Source organism: Mesoplodon bidens, assembly GCF_964165515.1.
Source record: "Mesoplodon bidens genome assembly, chromosome: 13".
In the NCBI taxonomy this organism is placed as follows: domain Eukaryota; kingdom Metazoa; phylum Chordata; class Mammalia; order Artiodactyla; family Ziphiidae; genus Mesoplodon; species Mesoplodon bidens.
This window is the reverse complement of record NC_138169.1, coordinates 27,252,641-27,266,837: the sequence shown is the minus strand read 5'-3', so window position 1 is coordinate 27,266,837 and position 14,197 is coordinate 27,252,641. Positions and strand designations below refer to the sequence as shown.

Below are 14,197 nucleotides of genomic sequence, written 5' to 3'. Positions count from 1 at the left end.
TCAGATGCCAGTGTTGCTCCTGCTGTGACCCTGGCGTCTGCCTGAGCCTAGGGACGCCCAGGCCTTCTGTCCGTGGGGCCTTGACGGGGCGCCGCACCGTTCAGATCCCTGGGCCTGACCCCTTTCCCCGGGCAGGTCCCTCCGAGAGCATGTTCCTCCTCAGAGGGCCCCGGAGTCATTCCAGGGGACGGAGGACACACATGAAGCTGCGCAGCCGGCCACCTCCTTGGGGCCTCGTGTCCACCACCCGCAGGAGGAGATGGAGCCCAGCAAGGTGGAGTAGGGGTCTTGGCTGACAAGGGGCTTCACTGCAGTCCGGGAACTGAGGCCTGTGGTTTGTCTAGGGACAGGTCCCTGGGGCCTCTTTCAAAGCTCATCTCCCTGTATATCATGCCAGGAACCTGCTGGAGCCGTGAAGTGATAGCGACTGGGAACCACTGGGAACGGGGCAGGGGTGCTACAGGGGGAGCCGTGGGAATAGCCGAGTCAGGGTTCCCAAGAACATGGGAAGAGGAGGTGCCAGAGGAAGGCTGGAGGCGGCCCTTTGCCTCCTGAAAAGGCAAGTGGCACTTGGAACCCGTCGGGAAGGTGGGAGTTGCTGATGTAATCACAGTTGGTTCTAGAACGGCCTCCCAGGCCCTGCTGCCATGGGTGTTCTGGGGCTACTCCTCCGTGGCTCCTCACAGCGTGACCGTGAAGCCACTTGGTCCCTTTGGTTCATGTGTCCCACTGGGCCCTGCCACACAGGGCTCCCTCCAGGGCACATGCCCCACCTTCTCTGATCGTGGCAGGGGTCCAGCCCACGGCCTTCCCTATGGTCACTAGGGGTTCAGACCCCTTATTCTCAGCCTCTGACTTCAGGACTCAGGTGAGCCCTCTGCAGGGGGCCCGCCTTGCAGGGCGACCCGCGGATCTGCATCTGACTTCTCTGCGTTGTCAGCACTTGTTAGCAGGGACCGACAGCCCTCATGCCCAGGCGCCATGCCTTCTAGCCCTGCACAGCACTGCCCAGCACCCACTGGGCCCCACCCTGAGCTCTTTCCGGGGAAGCATGTGCGAACCATGTTGGGGAGGCCGGGTGGCCTAGGGCTGGGCCTGCGGGTCGCTGGGAGCCTGGGCCGTGGTGGCTGGGGAGAGGGGGCCCAACCCGCTCCTGCACTTCTGGGCTGAGTTTTGATTTCCCAAGTGATGGGCTTCTGCTGTATGCCATCTTCCTCTATTTCTCTTTTTTAATAAATTTATATATTTATTTTTGGCTGCGTTGGGTCTTCGTTGCTGTGTGCAGGCTTTTTCTAGTTGCGGCAAGCGGGAGCTACTCTTCATTGTGGTGTGCGGGCTTCTCATTGCGGTGGCTTCTCTTGTTGCGGAGCATGGGCTCTAGGCGCTCGGGCTTCAGTAGTTGTGGCACTCAGGTTCTAGAGCGCAGGCTCAGTAGTTGTAGTGCACAGGCTTAGTCCGCGGCATGTGGGATCTTCCTGGACCAAGGCTCGAACCTGTGTCCCCTGAATTGGTGGATTCTTTTTTTGTTGTTTGTTTTTGTTTTGCGGTACATGGGCCTCTCACTGTTGTGGCCTCTCCCGTTGCGGAGCACAGGCTCCGGACGCGCAGGCTCAGCAGCCATGGCTCATGGGCCCAGCTGCTCCGCGGCATGTGGGATCTTCCCAGACCAGGGCACAAGCCTATGTCCCCTGCATCGGCAGGCAGACTCTCAACCACTGCACCACCAGGGAAGCCCGGCAGGTGGATTCTTAACCACTGGTGCCACCAGGGAAGTCCCCCTCTATTTCTTTCTTTCTTTCTTTCTTTTTTTTTTTTTTTGGCTGCGCCATATGGCATGTGAGATCTTAGTTCCCTGACCAGAGATTGAACCCGGGCCCAGGCAGTGAAAGCACAGAGTCCTAACCACTGGTCTGCCATGTAAGTCCCTTCCTCTATTTCTTTGTGGGTAAATGTTGAGAGGAAATCAGTTCTAGACAATTTAGGCCATGTACTAAATTTCACACAGAAACCTGAGACAGCTCACTTTACATAATTTAAGATGAGGCCGAAACTTGCTGACAAGGAAGAAATTGAATCTAGAGAAAGAATCTGTACTGCAGAGACATGACATTTCTACAGGGCACGAGTCCTCCAGGCCCCAGACATCGCGTGGTTAAAGCAGTAGCTCTGGGCTTCCCTGGTGGCGCAGTGGTTGAGAATCTGCCTGCCAATGCGAAGGACATGGGTTCGGGCCCTGGTCTGGGAAGATCCCACATGCTGCAGAGCAACTAAGCCCGTGCACCACAACTACTGAGCCCGCGAGCCACAACTACTGAGCCCGCGCTCTAGAGCCCGCGAGCCACAACTACTGAGCTCGCGCTCTAGAGCCTGTGAGCCACAACTACTGAGCCCATGCTCCTAGAGCCCATGCTCCACAAGAGAAGCCACCGCAATGAGAAGCCTGTGCACACAATGAAGAGTAGCCCCCATTCGCCGCAACTAGAGAAAAGCCTGTGCACAGCAACGGGGACCCAATGCAGCCAAAGATAAAAATAAATTAATTAATTAAAATTTTTTTTAAAAGCAGTAGCTCTCCCCGTGTGGCTGGGGTTTCTAGGACTCCAAAAGGTCAGATGATTTTCATGACAGCACCAAGGGGTCCTCTGCCTCTCTCTCCCTCTCTCACAGGTGCAGAGTGCTGTTTCCGGAGGCTACCTGATGTGATGGCCAATGGGATATGTGCTTGGGATTCTCTCTCTCTCTCTTTCTTTCTTTCTTTCTTTCTTTCTTTCTTTCTTTCTTTCTTTCTTTATTTTCTCTCCTTTCTCTTAAAGGGTTTTTAAAAATTGTGGTAAAATTCACATGACATCAGGTTTACCACTTTAACCACTTTAAGTGTACAGGTCAGTGTGAGTACATTGGCAGTGGTGTGCAGCCGTCACTGTCATTCATCTCCAGAACTCTTTCATCTTCCCAAACTGAAACCCATCAGACAAAAGCTCCCCATCACCAACCCCTGGCCCCTGGCAACTCTTCCACTTTCTGTCTCTGTGGATTTGACTGCTCCGGGGACTTCATGTACGTGGAGTCGTACAGTACTTGTCCTCCTGTGTCTGGCTTGTTTCACTGAGTATAATGTCCTCAAGTTTCATCCACATTTTAGCATGTATCAGAATTTGCTTCCTTTTTATGACCCAATAATATTCCATTGTATGGAAAGGCCACAGCTTGTTTATCCATCATCTGTTGCTGGACACCTGGGTTGTTCCTCCTCTTGGCCTGGTGAGTCATGCTGCTCTGAGCATCAGAGGACAGGTGTCTGTGAGTCCTGGCATTCAGTTCTCTTGGACACATACCTAGGAGTGGGATTGCTGGTTCCTATAGTAACTCTGTATTTAAGCTTTTTTTTTTTTTCTTATATTGGAGTATAGGTGATTTACAATGTAGTGTTAGTTTCAGGTGTACAGCAAAGTGATTCAGTTATACATATATCCATTCTTTTTTCAGATTATTTTCACATATAGGTTATTACAGAGTATTGAGTAGAGTTCCTTGTGCTATGCAGGAGATCCTGGTAGTGTGTATATGTTAATCCAGCCTCTTAATTTATCCTTCCCCCTGACCTTTCCCCTTTGGTAACCATAAGTTTGTTTTCTAAGTCTGTGAGTCTGTTTCTGTTTTGTAAATAAGTTCATTTGTATCATTTTTAGATTCCACATGTAAGTGATATCATATGGCATTTGTTTTTCTTTGTCTGACTTACTTCACTTAGTGTGATAATCTCTAGATCCATCCATGTTGCTGCAAATGGCATTATTTCATTCTTTTTTATGGCTGAGTAATATTCCATTGTATATATGTACCACATCTTTATCCATTCATCTGTTGATGGACATTTAGGTTGCTTCCATGTCCTGGCTATTATAAATAGTGCTGCAGTGAACACTGGGGTGCATGTATCATTTCAAAGTATGGTTTCCTCCAGATATATGCCTAGGAATGGGATTGCCGGATCATATGGTAGCTCTATTTTTAGTTTTTGAGGAACCTCCGTACTGTTCTCCATAGTGACTGCACCAGTTTACCTCCCACCAGTAGTGTGGGAGGGGTCCTTTTTCTCCACACCCTCTCCAGCAGTTATTATGTGTTTAACCTTTTGAGTAAGTGCTTGGGAAGCTTGTGTTTACACAGTTTCTCAGCTTTAATTTCCAATACAGTAAATGTTGATAGATGTATCCCATATAAACAAAAGATGTTTGGTGTCCTCAGAATTTTTAAGAGTATAAAAAGGTTTTGAGGGCTTCCCTGGTGGTGCAGTGGTTGAGAGTCTGCCTGCCGATGCAGGGGACACGGGTTCGTGCCCTGGTCTGGGAAGATCCCACATGCCGTGGAGCAGCTAGGCCCGTGAGCCATGGCCACTGAGCCTGCACATCCGGAGCCTGTGCTCCGCAATGGGAGAGGCCACAACAGTGAGGGGCCCGCGTACCGCAAAGAAAAAAAAAAGGTTTTGAAATGAACAGATTTGAGAACTAGTGTGAAAGAAGTTTGTATTTTGGTGTTGTGGCCTTGCACGTACGTGGTGAGGGCATGGATTATTTCAAAAAGCATCAACAATCCATTGGCTAGAATAGCCAGCCAGGAGATAGTCATCACAAGAGGGGGCTGGGACAGGACCTTGGTGAACCCAGTAGTGGAAAGACGGGGAGACTATTTTTGAGCAGCTTTGTATGTGGCAGAAATTGTGCTGGATGCTTTACAAGGGGACCCGAGAGGATATTGAGGAAGAGAGGAAAGGGAATGTTGATTTACAGCTGGAGTAACACCAGTGAGACCCTCGGGAATCCCCAGCGGACACAGTAAGCAGCTGACTGTGTGTTGGTCCCCGCCCGGCATGCAAGGCAGGCTGTGCCACGTCCTGGCTCTCCCTGCTCCGTTGACCACACTAGCACAATCACCTGGAGGGTTGCCCAGCACAAAGTGGTGCTTAGCAAATATTTTTTGAATGAGCAATTCACATGTGTTAACCAGTGATTCACAGGTTGGATTGCTTTCTGAACAGCCCCTGCACTGTGCAGGTGAGTCAGGAAGGGAAAGAACCTTCCTGGGGATATCAGAACTGAGGACGCTTTGTTATAGCGACTTAAAGAACAGAGTAGTTCAGTTCGGCAGACATTCAGTGGGCACCTCCCTGTGTTAGGTGCTGGGTATGGGTAGATTTATTTCGACACTTAACTCTAGAACAGGGTTTGGCAAGCTGTAGCTTGCAGCTGGCTGCTCGTTTTGGTCTTCTTTTGTCTTACACATTGCTGCATCTCAGTGGTTCACTCCTTTTTACTGCTGAGTAGTATTCCATGGTATGGCTCTGCTGCAGTTTGTTTATCCATTCAGTTGTTTGGGGCATTTGGGTTGTTTCCAGCTTTTGGCTATTGCAAATAATATTACTCTGAATATGTCTCTGTATGGTCATATACTTCTCTTGGATAAATCCCTAGGAGTGGAATGACTGTGTCATATGGTAGGTATATGTTCAGCCTTTTAGAAACTGTCAAACTGTTTTCCACAGTAGTTGTACCATTTTTACATTCCCACTAGCACTGTAGGAGAGTTCTAGTTACCTCACATACTGTCAGCTCTTGGTATTGTCATTTTTCATTTTAGCCATTCTAATATATAATGGTATCTCATTAGGACTTTAATTTGCATTTCCTTAATGAGTAACGATGTTGAGCATCTTTTTATGTTTTTGCCATCTGTATCTTCTTTGGTTAATTGTGCATTCTTTTTTTATTTTTTTTATTTTTGGCCATGTCTCAAGGCTTGTGGGATCTTAGGTCTCCAACTAGGGATTGAACCTGGGGCCCTGGCAGCCTGGCAGTGAGCACCGAGTCCTAACTACTGGACCGCCAGGGAATTCCCTAGTTAATTGTCCATTGAAATCTTTTGCCCATTTTAAAAATTGTGTGGGTTTTCTTTTTATTGAAATATCAGAGTTCTCTATATATTCTGGATACAAATCCTTTATCAGATGTGTGATTTACAGTTCTTCTCTCCCAGTATGTGACTTTTCTTTTTATTCTCTTAACAATGTCTTTTGAAAAGGAAAGTTCTCTATTTTAATGAGGTCCAATTTATCAACTTTTTCTTTTATGGATTATACTTCTGGTATAGGTATCTAAGAAATCTTTGCCTCATCCAAGGTCACAAAGATTTTCTCCTATGTTTTCTTCTAGAAGTTTTATAGTTTTACGTTTTATGTTTAGCTCTATGATTTATTCTGAGTTAATTTTTGGCACAAGGAATGGATCACAGTTTTTCTTTTCTTTTTTTAAATGGCTATCCAGTTGTTGTTTTCTCTGTTTTCTTGTGTCATCAATTTTCTCTCTGATCTTTTTTTACTTCTTGGCTGCTGCTTACTTTGGGTTCATTTGTTCTTCTGATTGCTTAAAGTGGCAGCTGAGATCATTGATTTGAGACCTTTCTTCTTTTCTGATATAGGAATTTTAAGCATTTTAAAAAACTTATTTGTTTGTTTGTTTGTTTACAGCTGTGTTGGGTCTTTGTTGCTGCACGCAGGCTTTCTGTAGTTGCTGCGAGCAGGGGCTACTCTTCATTGCGGTGCATGGGCTTCTCATTGCAGTGGCTTCTCGTTGTGGAGCATGGGCTCTAGGCACTCGGGCTTCAGTAGTTGTGGCACACGGGCTTAGTTGCTCCTCAGCTTGTGGGATGTTCCCAGACCAGGGCTCGAACCTTTGTCCCCTGCATTGGCAGGTGGATTCTTAACCACTGTGCCACCAGGGAAATCCCCTGATATAGACATTTAATGCAATACATTTGCCTCTGTGAACTGCTTTAGTTGCATTTCACAAATTTTCATTAAATTAAAATGCTTTCTAATCTCCCTTTTCATTTCCTCTTTGACTCAAAGGCTATTTAGAAGTATGTCAGTTGTTTTCCATATAGTTGGGGGATTTCCCAGACATCTTTCTGCTGTTGATTTGTAGTTTAATTCCATTGTGATCAAACAACACACTTAAATTTGAACCTTTATGAATGCATTGAGATTTGTTTTATGGCTCATATATTTATCTGTTATGGTCAGTGTTTTGTACGCATGTGAAAAGAATGTGTATTCTGCTGTAGTTGGGCAGAGATTTCTGTGAATGTCGGTTGGGTCCAGCTGGTTGATAGTGTTGTTCAGGTTTTTGTATCCTTGCTGATTTTCTGTCTGCTTATTCTATTGGTTATTGAGAGAAGGGATTGAAGTTGATTGTGAATTTGTCTATTAGCAATTACAGGAGTTTTTCCTTCATTTGAAGCTCTGCTATAGATGCAGAGACATTTAACGTTATTATGTCCTTTATCACTATTAAATACCTTCTTCATTCCTCGTAATATTATTTGCCCTGAAGTCTCCTTTGTGTGGTATTAATACAGCCACCCCTGGGACTTCCCTGGTGGTGCAGTGGTTAAGAATCTGCCTGCCAATGCAGGGGACACGGGTTCAAGCCCTGGTCCGGGAAGATACCACATGCCGCGGAGCAGCTAAGCCCGTGCACCACAACTACTGAGCCTGCGCTCTAGAGTTCACAAGCCACGACTACTGAGCCCGCATGCCACAACTACTGAAGCCCATGTGCCTAGAGCCCGTGCCCCGCAACAAGAGAAGCCACCGCATCGAGAAGCATGCCCACCACAACAAAGAGTAGTCCCCTCTCACTGCAACTAGAGAAAGCCCCCATGCAGCAACAAAGACCCAATGCAGCCAAAATATATATATATATATATATATATATATATACATACATATATATATATATATATACAGCCACCTATGCTTTCTTTTGATCCGTGTTAGCATGCCATATCTTTTTCCATTGTTTCATATTCACCTATTTGTGTCCTTATATAAAGTGGATTTCTTTTAGACACATGTAGTTTCATCATGCTTTTTTACCTATGTAACAAATTCTGACTTTTAATTAGGGTGTTTAGATCACCCCATATGTTTATTGATCAGGCAAATTTAATTACAGTCTGCCATTTTGTCGTTTGTTTTCTATTTGTGCCAACTGTTGTTTCCTTTTCCCTTTGTTTATTCTTCGTTTGGGTTGAGTATGTTTTGTTCCTTTTGTCTTCCTCATTGGCTTATTTGCTGTAGCTCTTGTGTTAGTTTAGTGATATTCAACTTTAATTTATCGCATTCATGGGACAGACCGCTTTACCTGTAGTGTTAGAGCCTTTAAATGGTATGCTTCAGTTTCGCCCTTCCTGGCTTTTGTGCTGCTGTTGTCACAATTTTACTTCCACTCAGGTTATAAACCCCACGATGGAGTATGTGTGCATTTGCTTTAAGTGCCTCCAGGTTGGCAGTCTTTTCTTTTTTCCTCTCAGAACTGAGAAGCGTTGTTCCACCATCTTCCAGCTTGTGTTGTTTCTAGTGAGAAATCTGCTGTCATCTTTACTTTGTTTTTCTGTGCATCATGTCTTTTTTATCTGCTTTTAAGACTTTTCTCCTTATTGCTGGTTTTAGGCAATTTGATTATGATGTGCCCTGGAGTATTTTTCTCTCTATTTCTTGTGTCCGCGGTTCATCGAGCTACTTGGATCTGTGGGTTTATAGTTTTCATCAAATTGGGGAATTTTTCTGCCATTGTTTCTTCAAATATTTTTTCTGTTTCCCCTCCATGTACATGTGTGTGGGTGGCTTGAAGTGGTCCCAGAGCCACAATTCATTTTTTTCTAGCCTTCTTTTCTTTCTGTTTAGACTTTCTGTTGTCTGTGCAGTGTTTCTATCTCTCACAGTAGGTTTCTTTCTTTGTGTCTTCCATATCTCTACTTAACATGTTTAATCTTTCCTCTAACTTCTTCAACATTTGCAGTGCAGTTATAATAATTCTTAATGTTTTATCTTTTCTGTCATTTCTGGATTGATTTTTTTTTTCCTCCTCATTTTGGTCAATTTCCTGTTCACATGTCTGGTAATTTTTTTATTGGACGGCAGACTATGATTTTTTTTTTTTTTTTTTTTTTTTTTTGCGGTATGCGGGCCTCTCACTGTTATGGCCTCTCCCGTTGCGGAGCACAGGCTCTGGACGCGCAGGCTCAGCGGCCATGGCTCACGGGCCTAGCTGCTCCACAGCATGTGGGATCTTCCCGGATCGGGGCACGAACCAGTGTCCCCTGCATTGGCAGGCGGACTCTCAACCACTGCGCCACCAGGGAAGCCCAGACTATGAATTTTGACTTTCTGAGTTCTGCATATTTCTGCATATTCCTATAAATATTCTTGAGCTTTGTTTTAGGATGTGGCTTGGAAACAGTTTGGTCATTTCAGCTCTTCGTTTCAATCTTGCTTAGTCAGGACTAGGGCAGCATTTAGCCTAGAGTTAATTTTTCCCCACTAACCAGGCAAGACTCTTCTACATCTTGACCCAGTGCCCCACGAATTAGAAGTTGTTTCCAGTGTGGATCCTGAGGACAGGCGTTTTTGTGGCCCTGATGAGCTTCAGTTATTGTTATTGTTCCCTCTTACCCCAAGGATGGTCTCTCCCCAGCCGTGCCTGCTGACAGCACACCTGAGAGCCAGGGCAGGCGGGTGGCAGGAGCTGGCTGACCCCTGCCTCAGTCAGGCCCTTCGGTACTGAGTTACTCAGTGTTTTGTCTGGTCCCCTATTACAATTGCTTCCAGAAACCACTGCCCATTGTACCTTCCTTAAAGCACAGGTCTTATCATGTCACTTACTGGCTAAATCACCTTTGCTCCATACAACATGCGACCTGAAGTTTGAAATACCTTCCTCCCACCTGTCCCCGTGGTCTCGGTTTGTGGCAGACTCCCCTGTTCCTCCCTTCCTGCGCCATCCTGTGCACCTTGTGAAGCCTCGGGAGCCCCATGCCCCCACCTCATCCAGGCAGTGGCCTGGGGCCCTGGGTGGGGGCGGCCTCTCCCCCTGCATTCACCTAGTGTGCTGGCACGTCTGTCTGGTCAGTGTCTGTGTCGCCCCTGCCCCGTGTGCTCAGAGGTGCAGGTGGCACTGCATCCTCAACGGCCTCTTGCCTTTGGTCCCACAGAGCTGCGGTGCAACCCAGGCCAGTTTGCCTGTCGCAGTGGCACCATCCAGTGCATCCCCCTCCCCTGGCAGTGTGACGGCTTGGTGACCTGTGAGGATGAGAGTGATGAAGCCAACTGTCCAGGTGAGTGTCGGGCCGGGGGACGCGTGTAGTGACCACCCTCCCCTTCTCCCTCTCTCTTTCTGTGTCTCTTTAAAAAATACATGCCCATTACCGGCAGGTCCCAATGTGGCTGGTTGCAGGGCCAGGGCCATGGGGGGCATGAGAGGACCCAAGAGGCCACGTTTGGGGGCACCGCGGCCCACAGCGAGCCCCTGGGTGGCAGCCCCGGTGACCGGCCGTGGCCCTCCTGCCATCCTGCCCACTCGGGCCCTGGAGACAGGGGTGGATGCCACACAAAGTCTGAGTTGCAGCTCCTTTGCTCGGTTCTGCCCCTGTCCCCTCGATGAGGGTTGCCCCCAAGAGCAGCGTGTTCACGGCAGCCCTGGCTCTCAGCTTGGTCCAGGGTGTGTGCGTGTGCCTGTGACACACACACATAACACACTCATCCGCTGAAGACCTGGGTGTCGGCTCGAGGTGTTGGATGGTATCTGCCTGTGAAGGTGACTGTTGAGAGGCGACCCCTCCTGGTTGTCCTGGATCCTGTTCTGGCTTGACTATCTCGTGCGTGTCTCTGGTTGAGGTGTCTGTCTTTCTGGTGACATTGGAGGGGGTGGCGGCCAGGCTGGGAGCCTCCAGGGCAGGCCCGTGTCTGGGAGCCCACCCAGTCATTGAATATCTTTGTGGGTGTGGGCAGGGGCTCAGCTGTGACCTTCCTGATGTGGTGAAGTTTAAGTAAATCCATGGGAAGTCCTAGCCGTGCTAGGTCTGGCTGCTTTTGAACTTGGACTGCAGGACTTCTTGAGTGACCACAAGAGATTTCTTCATTGTCCAGCTAAAAGCCTGCTAAAATTATAACAAAAGAGAACAAAAGAGTACAAAAGATGTAAAACCACAGGGACCAAGAAAATGGGAAAAGATGACACAGTAGATCAGTAATTTCAGCAGTATTTTGGGGAGATAGAAAGCAGATGGTGTGCCTGATGGTCTGGGCCTTCAGGACAGTCCCTGCCTTTCAGGGGCTGGAGCTGTCTTACCCAGACCCCCTGCCAGCAGCTTCTGGTGTTGTTTAGCCCCTGAGATGCATTCCTGTGACGTTTGGAAGGTGGAAGGGAGGGGGCCCCTTCTTCCCCTGGCCACAATGTGGGTGTGTGGGCTCGGATAGTGGGAGCGTGGCAGGGCTGCAGAGTGGCGGTGATCCCGGAAGCATTTTCTGCTCAGCGGTGGGTGGCAGACTGGCCTGCTCGCTCTCAGCTGCAGCACAGAGGGGGCATTGACGGTTAGAGGTGGCCCATTTGTGCACCTCCCAACCTTGTCAGTTGTTTGAAAGCACAAATTCCCTTTGTGTTGGAAATACCTATGTGGTCCCTGCTCTCCTCAGTGAACCATGTCTGATACAAATAGGAATGTAAAAGTTTTACTGGAGAAGAATTCACAGCTTCATTAAGACACATTAAAGAAGACTTGAATAAGTAGAGACAGGGTGTTCTTAGCAAGGAAGGCTCAGTGTGGTAAAGCTGCCCGTTCTGCTTATATTGATCTGTGGATTCAGTGTTCTGGGAAATATGACAAGTCAGTTCTAAAACCCGTGGAAGGATAAAGTCCTAATACCATTTGTCCACTTTGAAGAAGAGAAAGAAGCACGCACCAGCCTTGCCAGTGCTGAGGCTTCCTTCACAGTTGGCTCAGGGATTGGCTGGTGAGACAGAAGAGCTGCCAGAAATGGACCAGAGAAACTTGATTTGAGACAGAAGTGGATTACCCGTCACTAGACAAAGGATGGAGTCCGAAAGGAATGCCGTCAGATCCCTGATGAACAGTGTACGAAAGATCGGTTTCAGGTTAATTGAAGAAAAACTCCTGGAAGACCGTAGAGGAGAATACCTTTATGACCTTGATAGGAAAGGTTTTTTTAAGTCAAAAAAAATGTTAACTCTTAAATAGAAACGACCAGTTTTACCAGATTAAAATTAAGGTCTCCCCTTTATCAGAAAGCCCCAATTAAGAATGTGAACAGACAAGTACAGAGTGGGAAGCCTATAAAGGATTATAATCCAGCGTGTGTAGAGGACTCCTGCGGATGGACAAAAGACGGTCAGGCATGTCAGCAAACAAGAAAAACGAGCAAGAATGGTGGCTAAACACATAAAGAGATGTCCTACCTCATTAGTATTCAGAGGCGACAGTGAGCTCCCACTTTGCAGATACTTAGATTGGCGAAACTGAGGACGTCTGACAAACCTGGGTGTTGGAGGTCTTTGGGCTGCTGGCGAGAGGGGTGCACTGACACACCCACTTTGGAAAACAGGCATTAACCTGCAAAGCTGAACATCCTCATATTCTGTGATCCAGGATTGCCATTTGGGGGAAGCTCTGGAGAAATTTTTGCAGTGCTGTTCATACTAATGTACAGCTTGGAAACAACCCAAATGTGTGTTCACACGACAGAGTATTTGACCCAGCGACAGCAGGTGCCTGTTAGGTTCCTGTAGCAACACGGAAACTCTGAAAGCAGAATGTAGGTGACAGGGCAAGTTGCCCAAAAGTACACACAGCACAGTAAAGACAAGGATAACTGAGCACCATCTCATTTTCAGATACATCCGCGTGTGGTAAACCAAGAGGAAGAAAGGCTGAACAGCCCAGATACACAAAACCCGGGCTTCCGGTTCCTCGCTGGTGGGGAGACAGAGGGGTCAGCCTGGGAGAAGCAGACGTTGGGGTGCAGCCCTGTAGCAGATGACCGACTTAGCGGGGGCTGGGGGTTCATGACGTACTTTATTACTAGGCTTTACTGCGGCCTGCTTGGGGGAGAGAACACCAGGAAATGAGCCAGTTTGCCCAGCAGGCCCTACATGCCCTGGCTGGGGGTGGCTGGGCTTCCTCACTTCCTCACTTTCTCCATGGGGCTAGATGACTCTTCCATGGCAGACATGAAGCTTATTTTCCAGACTTTGGCCATCCAGTATGGTAGCCACGAGTCGCATGTGGCTTCTGAGTGCCTGAAATGTGGCCGTTTCCAACTAAGATGCATCACAACTGTAAAGTATACACTGAATGTCAAAGAGTTAGTACAAAAAAGTAAAACACCTCATTAATACTTTTTAATATTTATTACATGTTGAAATTATAGTACTTTGGATATATTGGGTTAAATACAATTATTAAAATTAATTTCATCTCTTTTGAAATGTGGCTTGCATTATATTTCTGTTAGATAGCACTTGGACTTACAGTCTGCAGAATAGGAGGCACCAGGCCCAGCAGAGGGGAGCCATGGAGGTGGAAAACAGAGGAATTAAGAGAAATTCTCTATGGGGACAGATGAGACCCTTGACCATATCTTCTGCCCTGCTCCCCATGTGGTCTGTTTCCTCAGGCAGGGGGTTGTGGGAGTCTTTTCTGGAGAAATTGGTGCATCACGGGTGAGGTAGAAGCGGTATCAACAAGCTGGAGGGTTCCCACCTTGAACTCACCTGAACCCTACCAGCACCTAGCCCACGAGTGCCCACAGAGCCTCTGGCAAGCTGGACCACCTTCCTCTTAAACATGAAAGACAGCCAGTGCTCTCTAGACTCTGGAAGGAAGCAGCCACAGGATGCTCCCTGGACTCTGGCTAGAGCATCCTAGACCAAAAGGACCAGCACAGAGTGGCTGAGGTAGCTAACTCTGCTGTGTGTAAAACAGCGGTTAAATGTGGGGGCTCAGAACCAAGCTGCCTGGGCTGGTTCCCCGCCTCCGCCTCCTCTGGCTGTAGTCCTGTGGGCAAGATGCTTTTTGAACTTCATTGTCCTCACCTGTGAGATGGGGGATAATAGTACCTACCTTAGGGTTGCCAGAGGATTGATGTACACAAGGTATGCTTAGAGCAGAACACAGCACTCAGCAATCCCTCACTATATGTTAGCTCTTATTAATTCAGGGAGTAAAAGAAAACTTTAGCAATATATTCATCTTCTTCTTCTTTTTTTTTTTTTTTTTTTGGCTGCACTGCATGGCATAACAATATATTCTGATGTCAGCAAAATGGCTGTCTCAGAAACTTCAG

At 47.4% G+C, this 14,197-nt stretch overlaps 1 protein-coding gene across 2 annotated transcripts in view; it reads left to right on the top strand.

Annotated features, from left to right (window-relative positions):
* DGCR2 (DiGeorge syndrome critical region gene 2) overlaps positions 1-14,197 on the top strand; it is a 72,735-nt gene that overhangs the window by 22,584 nt on the left and 35,954 nt on the right. Inside the window, exon 2 of one of the 2 annotated variants that reach the window (XM_081252721.1) lies at positions 10,051-10,173. The exons of the other annotated variant lie outside the window; for it this stretch is intronic. Within the exon in view, the coding sequence (XP_081108847.1) occupies positions 10,051-10,173 (123 nt within the window). The remainder of the gene's footprint in view (positions 1-10,050; positions 10,174-14,197) is intronic. 2 annotated transcript variants of the gene reach the window in all.